General features: G+C 36.7%; 1 protein-coding gene across 1 annotated transcript in view; it reads right to left on the reverse strand.

Moving 5' to 3' along the window:
* The window catches only part of LOC109031235 (RRP12-like protein), a 75,374-nt gene that overhangs the window by 21,768 nt on the left and 30,438 nt on the right, over positions 1–23,168 (reverse strand). The window contains exons 10-13 of the mRNA XM_019042643.2: positions 11,214–11,341; positions 9,786–9,918; positions 8,297–8,527; positions 2,969–3,201 (exon numbers count right to left, since the gene is read on the reverse strand). Of these exons, the coding sequence (XP_018898188.2) occupies positions 2,969–3,201; positions 8,297–8,527; positions 9,786–9,918; positions 11,214–11,341 (725 nt within the window). The remainder of the gene's footprint in view (positions 1–2,968; positions 3,202–8,296; positions 8,528–9,785; positions 9,919–11,213; positions 11,342–23,168) is intronic.

Raw genomic sequence — 23,168 nt, forward strand, 5'->3', positions numbered from 1 at the left:
TTCGTTTTCATACCCTTAAAGCTCTATAAAGCTTCAATATGCCACCTCAGCTACCTCAGTAAGTTTTTTAGGGCATCAATATGATTTACAAAATGGGTCAAAATGCTATAAAAAGAATACACATGAAAGGTGTCTATATGTGATCTACTATTCCTAACCTAGGATGGGAGTGAATGCTATGGTTTACCCAACCTTGGGATGGTCAGGTTAAGAGGCAAATTCATTGGAGGAGAAGATTGCTCCTTTAAGTAGATGCTTTGAAAGTTTATGTTGATGAGACCTTGTCCTGAGAAAGAGGTAAATATACCGAAGGCTCCATATCATTCCAAGGGGTGATTTTCATGATAATTTTCAAGGGCTTATGAAAAGCGCCCTGAAATACAGGTAGACATGAAGAAGCATCACCTACGTGGTTTCTCAGAGCAACCAAGCTAGGCACGGTTCATTTTAAAAAAATTAATTTTTCTGAAGACCACCCGCGATTTTTTTTGATAAAAGTGTCAAGAAAGGTCTCTAGATTGAGGAATTGAAGGCCGCAAAATCGTAAGTGGGGCCGTTTTTTTTTATTTTCGACTTTTTCTATTTTTAAGGGTAAAATGGCTGCAAAAGCCAATGTGTGACCACCAAAACCCACCGCCATCTGGTTAAATTAAGTTAAAATTCTATGTATGTTAGTCGTTGACATGTAAATGGGTGTCCTCAAAAGTTTCAAACCCTTCATCAAAGAATTGCACCCCCTCATGCGGTGTTGCCAAGTTACGTATCCGATAATAACGCGGCTGACGGGGCGATGTAGATTTTGAATTGACATCATCACCAAAAATCATGAAAACACTTACCGTTATACACTGTGTGGATAATTTTAGATCCAATTCGATAAAAGCGTGCGCAGTTGCCATATTTCGGTTTTTTAAAATTGCAAAATTTGGCCAGAAAATGTCAATTTTTTTATTTCATTAAAACCAGTAAATGCTTATTTTTCAGCGACATAATCAAAATACGGAGCTTTAATTTCTTTTAAAGGAATTTCCAGATTCATCAATGAAAAAGGTACTTTTCGTCCTATGTGCAGGTTCGCCAAAAACTTTTAAGCAGCAACAAAAATGCCTTCCGCACGGGAGATGAATCTTGGGCGGTCTAGATTTGACATGGGTGTACTCTTTTTACATACTAAATAAGATAGGAGTTATCTTTTCTTCTCTTCGCAAAATGTGAGTGAAAAATTGTTCAAATTTTACTCTTTGATTCCGAAGCAAATTCTTAGAACCTCAAAAAATCGCACACACAATTAATACACAGGAATGAACAAGCAAACCTATCTCGGCCACGAGCCTCTAAACTTCATTTCCCACACTACAAAATTTTTGCTGTTACTTTCAATTTTTCGAAATCTGAAACAATTAGATAAAACACGCTTTTATCATTTGTGAACCTTGAAGTTTTTTCTCTTAAAAGTTGGACTTTAAGAGATCGGGGCTTCAATTCTTTGCGAACATCAATAAAATCTCTAAACGGTTCGTGTTTACTACTTACTCGTGAATTAAAAACTATTTTTCCTCATTTTTCTATGGATATTAAGGAGGGGGGGATCCAAATGTCACGCTTTAGGTCAGGAACAATAACATCGGGAATTATTTTCGAACAAAATCCGCTCGTCAATTTGTGTGTACTTATTTTCATAGATCAGCTACGTTCGACCTTAATTGAAGTACAGTGACTCTGACAATGTCTCGTTGTGTGTAAAAATTCTTCAATTAATAGTCTATCAATTTATAATATCGCTGAAAAATAAGCATTTACTGGTTTTAATCAAATAAAAAAATTGACATTTTCTGGCCAAATTTTGCAATTTTAAAAAACCGAAATATGGCAACTGCGCACGCTTTTATCGAATTGGATCTAAAATTATCCACACAGTGTATAACGGTAAGTGTTTTCATGATTTTTGGTGATGATGTCAATTCAAAATCTACATCGCCCCGTCAGCCGCGTTATTATCGGATACGTAACTTGGCAACACCGCATGAGGGGGTGCAATTCTTTGATGAAGGGTTTGAAACTTTTGAGGACACCCATTTACATGTCAACGACTAACATACATAGAATTTTAACTTAATTTGACCAGATGGCGGTGGGTTTTGGTGGTCACACATTGGCTTTTGCAGCCATTTTACCCTTAAAAATAGAAAAAGTCGAAAATAAAAAAAAACGGCCCCACTTACGATTTTGCGGCCTTCAATTCCTCAATCTAGAGACCTTTCTTGACACTTTTATCAAAAAAAATCGCGGGTGGTCTTCAGAAAAATTAAATTTTTTTAAAACGAACCGTGTAGGCTTACATATCAGTAGTCTTAGACCATACAAAAAGGAGGACTTGGGAAAGGATAATAGGATCGACCCGAGGGATTTAAATTCCATCAAGCCATTCCAAAGCCCTGCCTGCTTCCTTTGGGGAGGGCAAGGTAAGAACCTGACTTGGAAAGTCAGGTCTTCCATCAAAGTTTAATGGGTGTCTGTAATAAACTTCATCTCTGATAAATATTATTATTTTTTTCTGCGATTTAGGTTTTTGATTAATTAAAAATCCTGAAACCTTGGGGTACCGTACCTTGCAAGCCTGAATATTTAATTGGGTTATGGAAGGGGAATTGTAAGACACTCGCTGAGGCTCATCAGGAGTGAATAACTTCCTAAAAACCAACTCTGATGAATACACTTCTGGCAAAGATTCATAAGCAAGATATTATGAGAAAGGACTAATTAGGGCCACTCTCATCTTACAATCATCAGAATAAGACATGTAAGTGATTCATATCAAAAAGTGGAAACGAGGACTAAAAAATTTCAATATGTTAACACAATTGAAGCCCTAGCTTGTTGACCGCTCTAATAAAATACTGAAAACATAAAAAATTAAATCATGAAGCTCACATTTTAGGAGGTAAAAAGAAAACAATGGACAAGATACCTGAAGTGCTTCTTTTGCTCAGAATTACTTTTGATAGTGGACATTTTTGAGACGGTGAATTGGAGTAGTTCGTTAATGTTAGGACATTCAAGACAGGGTGCCAGGACTCGTAATAAATCCAGCAGAGAGAGCTTCAAAAAACTGTCTTTTGCCACTTCCTCTGAGGTGACCTTTGACATCATGTTTGAAAAGAGTTCTGATACTAGTTGTTTGTTTGCCAACTTTAGGTAAACCTATTAGAGGAGAAATAAAAAAAAAAAAAGAGATTAAATGGAATAGACCTGCAATCTGCGGAGTAACAAGAAAGGATTCATTACATGTGAAAGAGTTCCTGTCAAAAAATCAAGAGTCTAAAGATGAGGGAAGTACATTTTTGATAACTATGAGGGGTATTTAATACATTATTATTCCCCTTCCCTCCACAATGTAAAAAATTGGACCAATTTTAAAAACTTTGACTTCAAATATGCCATATGATATACTGGACTTAAAATACTGAGCATTAAAGCACACTGATACGTTCCTGGTGGATCAAAATCTGTTGCAAGTAGGTGCTCTGTTCTCAGCTTTTCCAAGAAATGATTTTGAATTTTCCTCACAAGTGAGACATACGAACTTCATTCAAAATAAGATCGTAGTGAGCACTAATAGCAAGATAGGATAGATCAGCTGAACTCTAGGTGCCAAATTTTCTAAAACTAAGTTGGTAAGGATGTGGAGAAGCACGGTGAGCATTAGAAACATGTTTGTTTCTTACTATTGATTAGATAAAAGAATTATGAAAGAGTGGTATTCCTAGCTGCAAGCGACTTAGAATTTGACAGATCTAGTGGGAGTATTCCTTACTGCTACTTATATCCCCAGCCAGTGAACGGTTACATTTTGTCTAATTATTTTGATCCTTAGAATTCTGAATTCAGAATATCCTAGGGAAGATTCAAGCCCAGGTTCTGGCGAAGGTGGCGGTGCTCGCACCCCAGTGTTGCAATTCCAGCCGTTTACGATGCTGCTTGCACCAATGCTGATTACCATTGGTAAGAGTGCAGGGTGGTAGATGGGTAGCGATACCATTTTTCGATAATTCTTCTTGTGTTTTTCTGTAATTTATTGTTGCATCCAGAGAGCAAATACAATATTATGTTATTTGATTTTGGACAGCCTGCGTTATACTTGATGATATGAAATTTTGTTTGTGATATCATTTTGGCCTAAAATGTTTTTATTAAGATTTTCTGAGGGGTGATTTGAATCAACCTGAATTTCACGCATTTGTCCTGTCTCACTTGGCAACGAAGAGATGCCGAGGTAATTTTGCGACCAACCTACAACCCTCATTCAATCCCTCCTCCCCTCCCCTTCTTTGAGCGCCGGCCGGCTTGGTTTACCCACCTTCCTGTCTAAAAATAAAAGTACTGTGAGAGACTATCAAAACCATAAGCTCAATATGCCTTTCTAGTTTTGGCTTGAGGGCTCCTGGATTGACTGAAAAAGACAATGATGGAGCATTGAGCGTACGCTCAGGCAACAATGCCCGGTCTATGCCTCTAAAAATAGAGGTGACAATGGTTGGGTAGGCGCAACATGCCTCCAATCCAACTATCGCCGATGAGGGAAAATCTTTCTTATAATACCTCACCCCAAGACCCTGGTTAGAGGAAATTAGAGGCCAGCAACCAGAACTGAACTCTTGCAAAATCTTGCTAGGTGTACAACTAATTCAGTGCTGTTAAACATAAAATATTAATGGGAAGGCACTGGACAAAAAAAATGGCAACAATACTTCAGGCAATTAGCAAGGTCTGGAAAATTGAGTTGAACTAAAGCGAATTCAAAGAGAAAAAAGGTAAATTTTGATGAGCTCTAAGACCAGTGATCTTAGCGCTATATATCAGCTGAAAGAAGAGCCACTTGGCATCAGTTTCAGCCGTACTATTGATTGAGATAAAGATCCAATATTTAACAGAAATTTCATAAAATGTGGAATTTTTGGAAGTTGAACGGGCAAAATACAAAAAAATACCAAGAATTTAACAAAGAAATCAGAGGATTGACTTGGCATCATTTATTTTTTTACCCTTTAAATTTTAAAATTGAGTCTTCACTTTTTTTATTCTTAGAAGTTCTATAGCCTCCGCAGTTTCCCAGTTAGCACAAACTATTTTGAAAATTTGTTTGAAAATATTGTCACCTTCGTCAAAATATTATACAGTAAAAGCTCGTTAAGACGACAAACGGTTAAGATAAAAATCCGCTTAAGACAAAATTTTTTTCGGTCCCTTGAAACTTCCATAAGTCAATGTAAAAAAAATACGGATAAGACGAAATTTCGAAATTTTGACCCTTAACCAAAGCCGGTTAAGACGCAGAAAAATTTCCGATTTTCTCCCCTGAAATTGCGGGTAAAAACGACATAAAAGAGCCAATTCTTAGGGAAAATAGACTTGGTTTTACGTACCTTGACATAAAAAGAGTAGATTGAGAGTAGATCGTGGGTATCCTCTGTTTTGCTGGATGAGTGAGATGCAATCGACAGTTGACAATAAACCGATTTGCGTATTTTCAAAAAATTCAAAATTTGGATTTTGTATTGTATAAAATTTAAAAATTTAAAACTGATAGATAATAATCTTTCAAAAATTCATTCACTTAAAATAATCTTTAATTTTAGTTTGTGTGGATTTTAAAAGCTGTCCGGATATTAGAACGGCTTCCAAATTTTGGAGGCTATTGAAAACTGTATCGTCCACGTCATTTTGACTGGAGAATGTCCTAAGTTTGTCCAGTGATTTTTGAGCCTCCGCGACACACATTGGTTGGACATCATTTTCTTCACTGGCACTGTTTTCATCCTCTCTTTCACTGTTCACACTAAGATGACTTTCAACTAAATCTTAAATCTTACGCCGAAAAATTTCGTCATAAGCGCTATTACCGCTTATGCCGAAAAATTCAGTCTTAAGCGGAGAACGGTTTAGACGAAAAGCCGCTTGGGACGAAATTTTTATCGGTCCATTCAATTTTCGTCGTAACGAGCTTTTACTGTAATTAGAATATTTTGAATACATATTTTTAAAATAGTTCAAAAATATTATCTGTTAACATTTTTAAAACATTAATTAAAAAAGTTTTGAAAAATATTTACAAACAATATTTCTGAATTATTTTAAAAATATATTTTGAAAATATTTTTAAGTTTTTATTTTAAGTTATTAAGTGGTGCAATTTACATTAGTATACATTTAGTGTAAGTACTTGTTACGAGATATTGAAAAAAAAAAAATAACAGGAAAATAAAACCAAAAAAGAAGCCTACGAAAACACGGCGTTGATCAATGCTAGGATGAAAGTCGAGCCGCGCACTGACGCAACGCATGCTATAACAGGCGTGATTGTAGCCCGCATCACCATCAGTTCCCTGTGGCTCAGTGGCAGGGTTCTGGGCTATCACTTGCACAGCTCAGATTCAAGTTCGCACGAGGGTGTCCGGGTATTTTAAGCTACTAAACGCAACACTCTCATGCAAGACCTCAAGTTCGTGGTTTATAACATTCAATACTAGTATAATTCATAATTCAAATGTAATACATGTGCAGAACTATGAAAATGACAGTCTTTTCTTGTACTTCCAAATCTACTTGACAGAGTGCGCTGAGTATACAGAAGTAAGTAGTGCTGTTATTCGTTGATAGAGGGCGCATGGTACACGGATAGGTTAACATTCTGGTAAAATATTTTTCAAATATTTTTGTGCTATCAGGGCTATTAACAAAGTTTCAAAAAACTTCGTAAAATTTCACATCTCTGCTCAAGACCAGGATTGAATCAGTGATTAAGGTGATTCGATGGACGCCATATTTTGTGTCAGAACGGCATGCGATATATCGCATCAATTGGTTCCATTTTTTCAGCTACTCGTCATTTTTCTCCAATTTTGTGATCGCAATTCTGTTGTCAGGAAACTAAAGCACTCACTTACCAATTTTAACAAAGAAATTCCACATAATAAAGGCGTGGTTTTTTCAGAGAGAAAATATAGCATTCGAGTGCAGTTTCGATATCAGTATCGAATGCGATGTTTTCTCTCTGAAAAAACTACGCCTTTATTACGTTGAATTTCTTTGTTAAAATTGGTAGGTGAGTGCTTTAGTCTCCTGACAACAGAATTGCGATCTCAAAATTGGAGAAAAATGACGAGTAGCTGAAAAAATGGAACCAATTGGTGCGATATATCGCATGCCGTTCTGACACAAAATATGGCGCCCATCGAATCACCTTAAAATTTTTAAGTTTTTTTTCATTTGCAACTTAGTCCTATAATTACTCTGATGCAAATAAAGAATGATCAAGTTCAAAATCACTCACTGGTTACCACATGATTATCAACACTCATTTTCTTTTCTATAATTGAGCCAACGCACATGAATTGGTATAATGGGACAACATTTTGCAATTTAGAACGACAATGGGCCGATTGCAGACTTTTGCTAGAGCAAAAATAAGAATGTTTCTAAATAGAAATGTCTCAAAAATCATGATAAGCGCATCGGCAAAGTCTGAAATGCACTTATAACTTCACGATCTGCGTAAGAAATTGGCGTTTTTTTAACTTCCCGCTTCAAAAACGATACTACGGCACAGGTGAATAATTTGTTACAGAAGTTGTTTCATTTAACTTCTACTCAATAGGATGCTACTCAATATTCAACATGACCAACGCCAATCCGCCAAAACACTTAAAGACAAGACGAGATCCTAACCACCTGATAACATTTACGTGTTTACATTCACATTTTTCTCAAGTTGAGGCTGTTCAGATATATCCACCTTGATTGACTCTGTGAGCTTCTAGACTTATGGGCGAAAGCGTCGGCCATCATGAATACTGCAAAAATTCAATTGAGCAAGGGTTGAATGGAACGACTTCTCTCACAAAATGTTCACCTGTGCCGTAGTATCATTTTAGAAGCGGGAAGCTCTAAGAGACGTAAATTTCTTACACAGATGGTAGAGTTAGGGGTGCATTTCAGAATTTGCCAATGCGCTCATCATGATTTTGGAAACATTTTCTATTAGAAATAACTCTTATTTTTGCTCCAGCAAAATTTTGCAACAGGCCTGCTTCTGGCTCATTGGTAAAAACATTTATAAGCACAGAGAAACTAATAGTGCATACGTTGATTCTGAACTGAGACAGAAATTATGGTTCCTAATTGCAAAATGTAGTCTAATTGTGACATTGCAATTAGAAATATGGCTGAAAAGTCTGCAGCTAGATAAAAGAATGAGAAACAGTGGCTAGGCTTCCAAACGAGATGAGGAATCTCTTACCTCAATGGTTGATAATGTAGCATGTCTAATTCCTTCTTCATCACTGCCTTCTGGTTTAGTTGTATAAATGTTGAATAATATTGGCAAATAGTTTTTAGCAAATTTAGCTATGACCTCTTTATTCACTTCATTTGTCTCGCATGAAATGATCAATCTACGCAAAGCTTGCAATATACTATGTCGTAAATCCTTCTGGCTGGTTAAGGTTATTCCGAGTACTTTAGCTAATTTCTGGAAGAAAAAAGTAAATGATTGGTGAGATGCAGGTTTTGTGAGTTGAATAAAGCAAACAAGTAAAAGGAATGCATATTTTCAAAAATTCATAATTTAAAAAAGAAAAAGAAAACCTGTAGATTCTGACCATGAAACTTAGAGACTACAAACTAAAATTAATAATGTATAAAAAAGCTGGAGGTATCTGTTGGTTCAACTATTTATCTAATTGCATTGCTATTCAGAGGGTGAGAAATGAAATTGAGTTATTCTTTTGGATAAGTGCGTATGGCTACATAAACAAGGTTTTTCTGGAGAATGGCTCCTCTGATTCCTTGTATTCTAAGGTACCCATATATACATTGTACAGTTTGTAGTTGCTCACATCATAATTCTGCATTGGAAAGCAATTTTAAAAAGTTCATCTCCAAAATTCATGAGTCTTTAGAAAAACCACATACATGGATATACGTTGCATACTTATCATGGACAATGCATCAGTTTGGTAAACTGAACGGCTTTGATGGGTATACACGACACTGAATTGCTGCATGTAACTGTGGGCAAGTTCTCCGCAGGACAAAATTACTTTTTGGCGAGACAACCTATTAACCGCAAATTGTTTCATAAACCGGCAAACACTGTTTTGAAAATTCCTGAGAATTTTTCAAGATCACCAAGAGTATTCTTGGACATTTCTTCTAACAGTGATAATGGTGACTGTTAAAAAGTAGAGCAAGGAGCCAGAAATCAATGGAAAAAATTTAAACATTACACAGAATGAAGTGAATAAACCTAAAACATGGAAAAAATCTCAAAATCTTTCCCTCTCTCCTTGATAATCATGGCTCAAGGTTATCAAAGTCTTGTTCTATAATGTCCTGTGATCATGGCATTGTCAAGTTGGCAAAAACAATTAGGTACAAAAGATAACAGTGGCAACTCTAGTTGGAAGGCCGTTATACGATCTCATTTTTGAGCTTTAAAAAATAGTTACCTCAGTGGTGGAAGGAAGTTCAACTCTTTTTTAGGTGTGATTTTAGGCAGTTATTTTTTTTTCTTCCTTAAAAAATTCGTGAAAATGTTCCTCCACTACAGTGCACTAGTTTCGTCATGTATATCTGGTAGACTTGGTGCTAGAAACAATGATCTATATGTGATTTTTTTGAGGTGCAAAAAGGTTCTCCGTGAAAACCATGTTTAACTGAACATTGAGCTTTCACTACTTTGGAAACGTTTAAATTGATAACACAAAAAGAAAAGAAAAAGTTCTTACTGGAAAAGTATCGGCAACATCAGTTGGAGATTTGCAAAAACTGGGAAGGAGAGCCCATATCTGAACTTGAAGGTGATCATATGTCACATACCCTATTTCATCCTTGAGCTCCCGCATTTTTAGAGAATGGTTCCTGGAAATTTAAATTAACATAGTAATCCTCTACCAATGTAATAGGCACAAAATAACTTAATGTAACAAATAAATATACATTGACAAAAATAGATTCTTGGCAGAAGAAAATATATAGCTAGCAGAACTCAAAAACAGCCGTAACTCAATTTTTTCAAAAATGTGGGTTGGTTCCTTTCTGATGAACTTGGTCCATTTCTTTGAAGTTATGTACTTAATATTAATGCAGCTACACATTATCATTCTATGTATATTTTACACAAATTCGTAACTTAAGATAAAAGGCACGTTTCAAAGACATTGGCTATTGCATAGTGCAATGTAAAAGCAAAGCTTGTTCCTACATCATTTACCTTTACCTTGACAGAGATTTTTTTTAGAACAATGAAAATCACCCTTGATTCAAAGGTCATTACAACTGTTACAGCACATTTGACCCACAACATTTGGTCTACAACATTTAACCAACATGACTTTACTCACATGATTTTACTACTTGAAATTTTATCTACATAACGCCATAGGTACAAGCCATTTTATATACATGCAGTTTTACCTACACACTAAAAGGAAACAAGAAAAATAAATAATAATAACAAATTAATTCAGACTATTAGCTCTACAGCTCAAGATCGGAGCCACACTTTTAGGGTACCTTACCTGCATATTCCTTAACCTTAAACTGAGTTTATTAGTACATTTGAATTTGTCATACCTGAGGAGATGTTATCACTTGAAGTTTTAATAAAACGATCAAAATTATCATAAACAGTAAAAGCTGCTGAATTAAATATTTTGAAAAATTTAAAAAACTCACGCTTTCACTTAATGATTATTTTTCAGTTGAAGTCTTGCGTTGAGTTTGGAATGTTTTTTCTGCTGCAGGTACTTCACTAGTCTCACTTAATAACTACGCTAGCTTTATTTTGCTGATCATCATTTCTATGTCCTGATTTTCTCTTTGTATTTCTTTGAAAAAATCATACGACCTCTTATGATAATGTTTATTCTCAGGCCTCGCTATCAAATTACTCAAAATCTATGCAAGTGTTGTCATCTCCAGTTAAGCTGATTTGAATTGTTACCAAATTAGTTGAAAGGTACAATTAATTATGAACTGAAAAAGGGAACTGAACCAAAAATTAAGTGACATGTCACTCAAGTAACGTTTAGATATAATTGCATGTAGGTAAAAAGTTTTGTGGGGCAAATGTCGATGTTAAAACGTCTCAACACCGTTACGATAAAGTTTTACTGTATGTCAGGGCAACAGTCCCTAAAAAAAGCATCACTCACCTGCAAATAGTTGCCAAGGGCATAAAATAGTCATGGAAACATTGGAGCGTGGATTCTTGGATACAAGCTTTTAGAACAGGTAGGAGCCAAGATCGTTTAAACTCATGTTTCTTGTCTTTCAGCGTTATCTGCAGGAAATACAATTAGATACAGAAATTATACATAGTTGAAATTATTCCCACATTGACTTTCATTTGGCTGGGTCTGTTGTTGGTACCACATGAGAGAGCTGGGATCAGCAGATTTTGGGGCACCATGGATGTTTTTCACCTTCCTCTGGTAGAGTGTATAGTTCAGCCACGTCCCTTGACAAGGGATTTTAAGCGCTGCTTATACTGCATTCATTTCACCATCCTTCCTCAGTAAGCCACTTTGGCTAATTGACATTGGCTTTGCAGGTCTCTCAGTGGGATGGAGCGTTTTTGAGTTTTTTTTGTTCTTTTGAAAACGGACATAGCACGAAATTGGCGAAATGATTTGAAAAGAACACCTGAATTTTCCTGAATGTTTTGGTCAACATTTGGACCACTCGGATAGACGTTGAAGTCAAACTTTACGGAAAATGCAGGTTTTTTGATGATAACATGATGACAATGACAAATACGACACGCACGCGACCAAAGTTGTAGGAAATTAAATTTCCATCAAAAAACTTATTTATCGTTTTATCTCTCAGTGCAAGCGTTTTAGTGTAAAATTCGAGAAACTCTCATTTTTCCATAGATTTGGTACAATTCCTTGTTCAGTCCAGGAGAAATACGGAAGAGAGAGGGCTTACTCAGAACAAATCGCATAACAGACGTTTTCTACAAGAATACCATCATTACATTCACCTGAACAACGCAAAATATACAAAAAAATTGCCTTGGTTTGATCGTGGAATACCCCTTAAAATGTCTAAAATTATAAAAGGCGACGTTCTAATTGTAAAGGACTAAGATACTTTAAAATATGCATCTAATGTACTGTGAGGTGTCATTTCCTCAGTCCTTTTAGTCATGAATTTCAAATATGTGTCAAAAAAAAAGCTCCTGGTTAAACAGGGTGCACCAAATCCAGGATGGCGGCCAACTTTGACAGCGGGAGGGTTTATTTGTCAAATTCTCATTTGGACGTGATATGTAAAGTGAGGTATCAGTTCATTATACAGGGTGTAACAACTAAATGGCGACAAACTTTCAGGGGTTGCTCTACAGTTCAAAACAAACAGAAAAGTCTTTTACCAAATTCCTCTGAAATGCGTGGTCCTCCAGTCATGGGGAGTTCAATTTTTGAAAAAAAATAATGTATGTGTTTGGTTATGACGTCACAGTGGCTATCCTAATTGTTGGAACCCAAAAACAATTGTGGCTCCATAAAGTACTCATCAAAAGCTTAAAAAAGGGTTCTTCTTTTTTTTTTTTTTTGAAAAACCCCTCCTAATGAGAAAAAAAAATATATACCCTATTATTGTACGTCACAAATAAAGTGGGTCAGGACGTACGATAGAACAGGATTTTTCTTAGCTGTCAATAACTCCACTAGGAGGGGTTTTATATATATAAAAAAAAAAAAAAAAAAAAAAAAAAAAAAAAAAAAAAACCTTTTTTAAGCTCTTGATGAGATCTTTACGGAACCACAATTGTTTTTGGGTTCAGAAAATTAGGATAGCCAATGTGACGTTATAACCAAGCACATACGGTATTTTTTTCAAACATTGAACTCCCCGTGACTCGAGAACCACGCATCTTAGAGGATTTAGGTACCGGACTTTGCTGTTTGTTTTGAGCCGTAGAACATCCCCTGGAAGTTAGTCGCCACTTCATTGTTACACCCAGTGGAATATCGACTTCAAAACTCCCAAGCTACGTATCTCGTTAGCCGTTTTTGAAAATCTCCAATTCTATTTAAATTTTTTAAGGGAGGACGAAGAAACACTACTTCTAGCAGTTTTTTCTTCAGAGTTTGCTTAGCACAAAGAGGATAAATCACAGAAGTCTTTGAGTTGATGTTCAGTAGAGCTCCATTCAAAAATAAAGTATGACAGGAAGCCTGGAACATCGCAAACCGAGATTCGTGCGTTAGTAGTTTCACTGTAGATTTCAATTATGAGGTGATGAGTACAGCCTGATTAATGGAGTTGCCCAAAACTCAAAAAGGATGCCTAGTTTGAAGGGTATGAGGATTGAAATAAGTTAAATACTGATGCAATGAGTGAAGTGAAGTATCATTCCCTGTGAAATGTTGGTAAAATGTGAAGTAAAGAATGAAGTGGAAAATGAATAGTGAAACAGGGTTGCCAGAGTCCATGATAACGGTCAAATTTAAAAGCCAGCGGTGTAAATCGGAGGTATATATGCTATAAGGAATTATGGGAATGGGATTAGCGAGCAACACAGTTCCTTTTGGCATTAATTTGTCCATTTAAGAAACTTGATTATATTATATCTCCGAATGTAAGATACCGATTTCTGCGTAGTATCCACGATTGAATACGTTTATTTCCCGGGGAACCAAGTCCTTCTACCTTCTTATATTCGATTTAAGAATGAAGCACACCAGGTCACGTGAGAATCGTGGGAATTCTTTAAACTCAAAAGCTGACGGCTACTTTTTGCTGAAATTATACTGAAGAATATGCAGTAGTGTGAATCATCAATGTTTCCATACTTTCATTTCTTTTTCTTTTTGAAATAACTCCGTGTTGTAAAGATCGCTTATTCAGCAGTCTCTCTTGGAATTGTACACTAATCGAGGAAATTGACGTGTCACTTCCTTTTCAAGTATAAGATAGGCAAAAACCTTTGATGAATTCCCAAGGTCCACTAAGACTAATAATCATCAAAAAGTTCAAAAAAAAAAAAAAATAAATCCCTTGCCAAAAATAAATAATAAAAAAAACCGATTTTGAGATAAATCCCGCAAATGAACTTGAAATCACAAAATCGGTCGAGGATGTCAACTAAAACTTTTCCCCCTTTAATTATGAGCTCCGCAAGAAGCGTGACTCGCTTGTACCTTTTCATACACGAGCCGCACGAATTCATCTCTTCTTCTCTCCTCTCCTTCCGTCCATGGACAGAGGTCCAAAATTTTTCGGATTTACTGACGCGACCGGCTGCGGCTCGATGCTCTCAGTGAATCGGTGCCTTCTTATCATCCCTGATGTCGGCTTCAAGTCGGTTGCAATTTCACCAGTCGACCCATTTTTCCATAACCACATGTTAGACTTTTTCGAAACATGATTCATCTGAAACATGGATTTTTTTTTTAAGGGAGCTTACCATTTGCTTTGGACGGTAGGTAGGTTGTAAGTAATAATTGTTCTTACACTCTATCAGTTAAGTATAAAATACATCTGTACCATTGGATGACATTTCGACAGACACGTTAGGTCCGGACAAGTGAGGGGATTTCTGAATCGCAAAATTATTAGTGGAATTGTTATAGTGGAGGAGTTGAGTCCCTTCACGGAATGAGCCCCACTTAAGTCGACAGGTTGTACGTGTTTCTCTCTGACTTATGTGTGATCTTAGTATAATCCACCCATGTTTACGCACCGAGCCGCAGCCGGTCGCGTCAGTAAATCCGAAAAATTTTGGACCTCTGTCCATGGACGGAAGGAGAGGAGAGAAGAAGAGATGAATTCGTGCGGCTCGTGTATGAAAAGGTACAAGCGAGTCACGCTTCTTGCGGAGCTCATAATTAAAGGGGGAAAAGTTTTAGTTGACATCCTCGACCGATTTTGTGATTTCAAGTTCATTTGCGGGATTTATCTCAAAATCGGTTTTTTTTATTATTTATTTTTGGCAAGGGATTTATTTTTTTTTTTTTTTGAACTTTTTGATGATTATTAGTCTTAGTGGACCTTGGGAATTCATCAAAGGTTTTTGCCTATCTTATACTTGAAAAGGAAGTGACACGTCAATTTCCTCGACCGGATTTTTTGCCCGAAAAATGTTTTTGAGGGTTTTTGTAGTTTATATCAGGTCGTTTTTGGGTGAATAAGTACCTAAAGGTCTGGCTGTACGAAGAACTAGCAAAACCGAAGCGTCGAAAAAACACAAGCAGTGTTGTTGATTTCTCCATAAGCCACCATGTTAGAATGCCGGTTTGGTTCACACTTTGTATAAGTCAGAAATTAAATCCCTATATGAATAAAATCCAGGAGTAACATACATGAATGGATTTATTATGGCTTTGACCATCTATTTATAGCAAAATTTACACAAATTAATATCGATTGACTTAAAAAATGTCGAAAAAACACAAGCAGTCGTTGCTTTTCCCGTAAGCCGCCGTGATAAGAAATGCTTGTCGGTTCACACTTGGTTTAAGTCTCAATTTACTTCCTTTTTGGAATATTATTCAAGAGTATGATACATTAATGGATTCACTATGGCTTTAACTACCCGTTTGCAGCAAAATTTGCAAAAATGAATGATGATTGAATTAAAAATGTCGAAAAAACACAAGTAGTTCTTGATTTCTCCATAAGCCACAATGATGATAAGTGCCGTCGGGTTCACACAGCGCTACTGGTGGAGAAAAGTGAAAGTGAAAACTAGGGTTTCGGCGTTAGCCGCGAGAGAGCGCACCAATGCTGATTTCGAAACGAATCTGCAGGTGTTCATTGGTTGAGAAGTAACTCTAACTGCATCATGAAGAATGTAGAGTACCTGTATAGCGAGAGTATGGACAGATCGCTTCATGGAGGGCTTAGGGCCCAAAAGTGCAGCCACCCTTCTAACCAACTTCCAACGCACAAAATTTCACTGCCAGTCTGCAGGTTCCAATTCTAACCGAGATGCCCAAGAATGTACATAAATGAGCGTTCTTCCGGAAAATTGAGTAAATTTATGCAAAAACGGAGTCAAACACGTGCTTAATAAACGACGGTTCGTAACAATAGTATTAGTAAATCTTTCTGGATAATTGAAATTCATAGGTTGGCTGCATTTCTGGGCCCTAACTTTATTCGCAGAAGCATCGGTGAAGGCCTGATGGATTTTCGGAGTTTCACATCTGTCCATACTCTCGCTATACAGGTACTCTAGAAGAATGTGGCCACCACAATTGAGTCCTTATTTTTACTGAACTTCAGACAGTGGGAAACGCACACAGAACTGTTGTCAAATTAAATGATGTTTTTAATTAATAATAATGGAAATATCGTGATCTTTTTATCCAAAGGAGTGATGCCAAATCACGGATCGGTTGGGAACAATTGAATCTATGAATCGCTGCATTGCAGCTAGTGTCCTTTGTCCACCCAATGACAAAAAATTATGTTGGTACCTGCACTTGGTATAAAGATTGACAACTGACTTGACCTATTTAATTTATTATCTTATGTGTTCTTAATGCAGTAAATAAGTCTGGAGATCTAAGTATTGGCATGAGTTCATTAGAAAAAAAGGCTTATCTGAATGTGAGAGGCCAAAGCGGTACTTACGGTCACCATACCTGAGTTCGTAGGCTCACCCTCATACCTACTGAGACGGCAATCTCCATCGCTTGATCGGAGGATATGCCGCACCTAGTTGGTAAGAGTGGAGAGGCATTTATGATTACATTGATACCATGGGGTCTAATTGTATTTAGCCTTGATTAACACAATCACACTTATTGCAATGGAACTAGACAGGAACACGTACCTACGTATCTTAATACTGAAGTCCTCTAAACAGATGGGCGATACATTCTGTTACTCTTTTAAATAGAGGAGGGAAGGACGCACCCATTTCACACAGCAATTTATGCAAGAAAATGAAGCCTTCATTGTATTTTTATCATCAACTTATGAAATTATGAGAATAAAACGGGTACATACCTTTCATTAAAGACCTTGTTATACATTGTTGGGCAAAATGAAGTTTTTAACAACTCCTGACGCAAAATCAAAGCGACTCAGAAGAAACCAATTTGAGCAAATGCTCACAGTCAAAGACCTTTGATTATGTGACATTAAGTTGACCTATGATTGAACTGTTCCGAAAAGGGATGGAATTGTGCCTCACATACTCAGGTTCGCAAGCCACGCGTAACAAGAACGGTAGAAGAGATAGGAGGATTCCAAGATAAATCATGAAGGAAACATGTTCTTAATGTAAATAACATACACTTCAGAGAAGCATAATCACTCCAGAGCACATAGGTTGATGGCAAGATATAGAGCGAATAAATTTTGGTCTAAGTTCAGTGACAGTCGCATGTGAAGGCCGAGGCTCATATTCCAGTAATTTTTAGACTTTAGTCACGAGCATGCATTCTGTGATGTAAATGCTGCTTCCTCTTTAGAGTTTGGCAAAATTTCGGTGTAATTTCGTTAACGTAATTTACCTGAATTACATCTATCGCTTAGGTCAGGTACTGACATAAACATGACGACATAACCTCACTTAAAAAGTCACATTTTCGTTCAATAAAATAAAGATACCACTTGAAAATTTTAAGAGAAACTAAGGTTATAGTATATCGGGCTCCAGTAGAACACGTGAGACGTAATTATATGAGTATGTAAATATAGTAGTTAGCATCTACAAAGAATTAAACTCTTATCCAAATTAGGTAAATCTATTCACAACTAGTTAAAGAGGTTGGCAACGACCGACCAGAAATACTTGAGATTTTTAAGAAACCAATGAAGTAGTGTATCGGGATAAAAGTGGGCGTAATAATATAAGTGTGTAATATTAGTTAGGATCCAAAATGAATTGAACTTTTAAAGTACATCTGTTCATTATTCACAAATAAATACAGTAGATGGAGGTTGATAACGACGACAGGAATTTCGTTCCCGAAACTCGGACGAACCTGAACAGAATGAACCAATGGCGTTGAACCATTATATTACTGGTTTTTTTCTAAATTCAAAAATTATAGCTAAAATTTTGAAGGATGTAAGCGGATGCTGGATTATCCGTGAGATAAAGCGCTTTTTTATGAGGCAAAATGAAATCCTCACATCTTCACGGAGTGCCCTTTATATAGGCTCCATTACAATCCGCGGCCGGGTAAGCGAGAAATCTGTTGTTAAAGATGGTCATGACGGGCAGTTTAGTCGTATTTTCCGTAATTTCTCTTTAAGATCACTAGGAATGTTACAAAACTGTAAAAACCCGTGGACACGGTAACATGACGATTCTTTAGGTACCCACTTTTATGGGTCTAAGGTTTACCGTTATCGCGGAGTTTGAGTGACTTTCTAAGTACCCTGGATTCTTGAAATTCAAATTTCCCGGCAAAGTAAAAAGTAAAATTTTCCTTGTTTTGGGTCATTAAGTGCTTATAACTTTTTGAAAACTCAATGGATCTTATTGAAACTCTTCCACTTTGTAGTCCTAATTGAGATGCGTCCGTAGATACCAAGATCGTAGGAATCCGTGCCGTCGTTTGGGCTGCAGTCGAATGGCAATCGAATCAATTTTCAAGTTAAGGGAGTTGCCTGTGACTAAGAGTGTCGGCCACCCGTTTGTTATCGGGACTTTAGTAGGACGTCATTTTCCTCGACCGGGGGTGGCTACCGCCACTCTTGATAAAATGTCGTTTCATTAGTTGCTCCTATGAGCACCATCCTTGATTTCAGGTCTTATTGAAGAGTAAAATTAATTGTGAACACGTAATAAAACTTCTAAACTGATACTTATAACGCTGAAATATGATAAGTACCTTACTTTCAAAGATGTTATATGATCACACTTTAAAATTGACAATTTTATTCTTCCAATTTAGACGTCATATATCTTGTGCTTGGGAGAACTCGCTTAACTGGAGGATATTTTCTACCTCACATTCGAAATTTACAACCAAAGTTATCCCCATTCACTAAAATCATCACTTAGATCATCTCGCCATTTTGAACCCTTGTATCTTTGGATTCGTCCAGGATTGTGAGTTTTGCGCAGCCCTACTGACCAGGCGTCATTCATCAGGTCTTATGAAAGGTCTTATAGGAGAAAAATAACTCTTGAACATCTCATTAAACTGCTTGACCAATATCATATACAGAAATCAATACCATACTTTCAATTTAAAATTTATTTCAATCAAACTTCAAAGTTACCTTCTTGCCGTTCAAAGGTGGCCGCCATCCTGAATTTGGTGCACCCTGTTTAACTAGGAGCTTTTTTTTAAAACTATAATAGAAATTCACGACCAAAAGGACTGAGAAATTGACACTTCACACTACACTAGATGCATATTTTAAAGTATCTTAATCCTTTGCATTTAGAACAAGGTTGCCTTTTATAATTTTAGGCATTTTAAGGGGTATTCCGCGATCGAACCGTGGCAAACTTTTTGTATAATTTGCGTTTTTTAGGTCAACGTAATGATGGTATTCTTGAAGGAAAAGTCTGTTATGCAATTTGTTCTGAGTAAGCCCTCTCTCTTCCGTATTTCTCCTGGACCGAACAAGGAATTGTACCAAATCTTTGGAAAAATGAGAGTTTCTCGAATTTTACACTAAAACGCTTGCACTGAGAGATAAAACGATAAATAAGTTTTTTGATGGAAATTTAATTTCCTACAACTTTGGTCGCGTGCGTGTCGTATTTGTCATTGTCATCATGTTATCATCAAAAAACCTGCATTTTCCGTAAAGTTTGACTTCAACGTCTATCCGAGTGGTCCAAATGTTGACCAAAACATTCAGGAAAATTCAGGCGTTCTTCTTAAACCATTTCGCCAATTTGCTGTGTCCGTTTCCAAAAGAACAAAAAAACCCAAAAACGCTCTACCCTATTTCTCAGTTGGTGGTAATTTGAGTCCCACCAGCGAAATATTAGGTGGTGGTTTTGCACCAACAGGATACACTACAGGACTAATGTATCAGACACACTATGGGACACTGTTCTATGAGGATACCTTACCTTGAAATCATATCACTAAACAATCATATCACTATACAATCATATCAACGTTCCTCACCATCTGCACTGATCTAGGAGGGAACCTACTTCTTCTACCAATGCAGTCTCTGCAATACGAAAATATGACAACCTCGATCTTGACGATTAGGCTTAGTTCCAGCAAATTGTTTACACTTTGAGCAATTAAGGGTGAGAGAGGAACAATGCTCGATTGAGAGGCCTGCCAGTACCATTGTAAGACACGATTTGACTCACAAGGAGTATTACATTTCTTAAGATCAGGCAGTTCAAATTTCTCACAGCCAATGTAAAATAAAAACGTTAGTAAAAATATTCAGTAATAGTAAGATAATTGATTTTCGATGCAGGAATCACATTCTAAGTAAAATTCTGATGTAGAAACATGTTTCGGAATGCTTAAATATGTACAATATCTGGTGATCCACAGCACAAAAACCACTCCGATCACATCAGGAATGTCTTTAGTGCATTTCTTAATACGCAATGTGCATGTGGCCCATACTACTTATTTTAAAATTTACCGCACTTGCAGGCACATTTTCCTAGTCACCAGCAATAAGATGAGCCAGTTGAGAGGTGTTAAAAACTCAAGTCAGAGTAAACAAACAATCTTACCAACTGTCGCATTGTCTTCCCATGTGAATTCAAAGAATTTAAGGGATTAGATTTTCCATTTTGATCTGAATAAGGAGAAAAAATAATCCCTCGGAACAATTAAAATGATCAATGAGAAAGATTCAAGAAACTTTACTAGATGGTTTGTTTCTTTAGGCTAAGTTTTCATTCATTTTGAGTGTCTGCAGGTACAGTAAATTTGAAAATACTAGGTATGAACTTTGTATGTTAGGTGTTACAGAATGAATTTTAGACATTTCAGATGTATGGATAAAACGGCTTTATAGATCCAGAAGAGTATTGAAATCAGATGGACGGTGCTCAATGGAATCCAGCTTCCTAACATCTTGTATTAAAAAGTGCTTTTTCAAATATTTTTTGTGCTTTTTCAAATCTTTCCCACCGTAAGTCTTTTGCTTGGTGGGTAATGTTCCACTCTCAGTTCGTGCAAATCTCTTAAAATGCTGTGCTTGTTTGGTTACCTCTATTTTTACTGAAAATATTTGCTATTTACTATAAAAGCTGTTAACTCAGTGCACTGGAGTGCTCTGCGACTCTCAACTGCCACTGAAATGACACTTTTTGGATCTCTTGCTCCACTTCCTGTTGCCAACTTTTCACTGGACATCCATGCCACCTTCTTCTTTTCGGTACCCGATCAAACACCTGTTTTGGCAACCAACTTTCAACCACCCTCCGCGTATGTCCATACCAAACCACCTCCGTGGTTATAATAAGCCGTGATGATATCTAATGAAAATATTGATTTCATTTTGATAATTTTGATATTGCTGATGATGGGCAAGCATCAGCCTAAATGCATCCAAGCTATGCATTCATGAATAACTGAATGCCTTTTGGAACAAGCCATGCAAGGTATGCTGCCGTGCTAAGAAAGAACGCCGTAGGAACGGATTCAAACTGAGATATTTACGTTAAAAGTCTACGGCATGCCTCTCCGCGAGGTTTACGAATTTTAAGTTTTCGTTTTCTCCTATTGGCAGCTTGATCCATTGGCTGTTCATTAGCGCTTAGATCATTTGCAAGAAAATAATGACTTCCCGGAAAATCACAAAAGAATGAGGGTATGTTGGACTCACGGCAAACTGCCTGTGCAGGCAGGGTCCTTTCACTGTGCCGATTTTGCCGTGTGTCCATCCTAGTGCAGAGGACGCGTTTCCAACGCTGCCGGCTGCGGTATAGGGATTTCACCTCTTTCATTTCTGTGAGGTTTATTTTTGCAGGAATCATTTTACCTACAACCAAGATCATTAACCGTCCGTGTTTTTAAGGTGTAGAGTTATTTTAAAAATTGAAATAAAAATTAAAAAGGAAAGACAATACAAAAGTAACTGCAACTGAATCGGAAGCTTCATATTTTTCTGTTTTATTTGTATGTTTCTTATTTGAATAAGGGGCATGTTAAATTGGAAGTTGGCCTTAAATGGAGACAGTAAGTTCTGCACGAAAAAAAATGATGTTAGTGGTTAGTAGTTTCCTGATTTTAGTAAAAAATAAAATCCTTTCTTTCTCTTTGCAACCTTTGTTTTTCTCTCTTTTTTTACTTTCTATCTTGAGGAGACTATTCCGCATTCATCAAATTATTTTTTTCATTACGAGGCTAGCTTTTCAAATAACTTGATTTACTTACTTATGACATCTAAACTTCAAAAATATAAAAGGAAAATTTAACGTAAGAACTTGTTTAAAATTTAAAAGGAATTTATAAAATTTTCCGCTGACAATGTAGAGAAAGATCGTTGAATAAAATTGATGGTTTCAAAATGCCGAGAATTTATGCAAATTTCGCAGATAATATGATGCCCTTTTTAGAATCAAGTAAGATAAGCAGAGGAACCAATCCAATTAAAAAAATTAAGAACTTAACTAATGTACTTAACAATGTAGCGCGTTTGTATTGGCGTTTGAATTCTCCCTTTCTCATTTTGTTTGAACAAAAATAAAGAAGGAAAACAAAATTGAAGAATTGACCATAAAAAAAAAATAATAATTGTTCAAGGTATCATTAATCGTCTTCAAACATAAAATAATATACTGTAAACATTTCTCGGCAAAATCTTAGTTTCTAATTCTTAAAAGAATAAGGTAGAACTTGCACCCGGAAACATTTTGTACGAAAATGATAACAAAAAGGGAATGCGTATCTATCCGGAAACGAATCACATGCTACCAGCAGATGACAAACAGCATAAGTGATCGCAATTAATCAGCGCATGCATTATTGGAACCCTGAAATCGGATTATAGGGTTGGTGGTAGGGGTGGCAAACGGCCAAACCTCGCCGTAAGTCCGGGAATTCGCAAGCGCTGCACATGACGAGTGCCGTGTGTCCACAAAGCATGGGGAAAAAACTGTGAGTGCCACCCGCGTCCAGAGTTTCCTGGACACACGGCAATCGATCGTTGCTATCTCGCCACTATGCGGGACAGGCAAGCACCCCCCTCTA

Source organism: Bemisia tabaci, chromosome 4, assembly GCF_918797505.1.
Source record: "Bemisia tabaci chromosome 4, PGI_BMITA_v3".
NCBI classification, from domain to species: Eukaryota; Metazoa; Arthropoda; class Insecta; order Hemiptera; family Aleyrodidae; genus Bemisia; species Bemisia tabaci.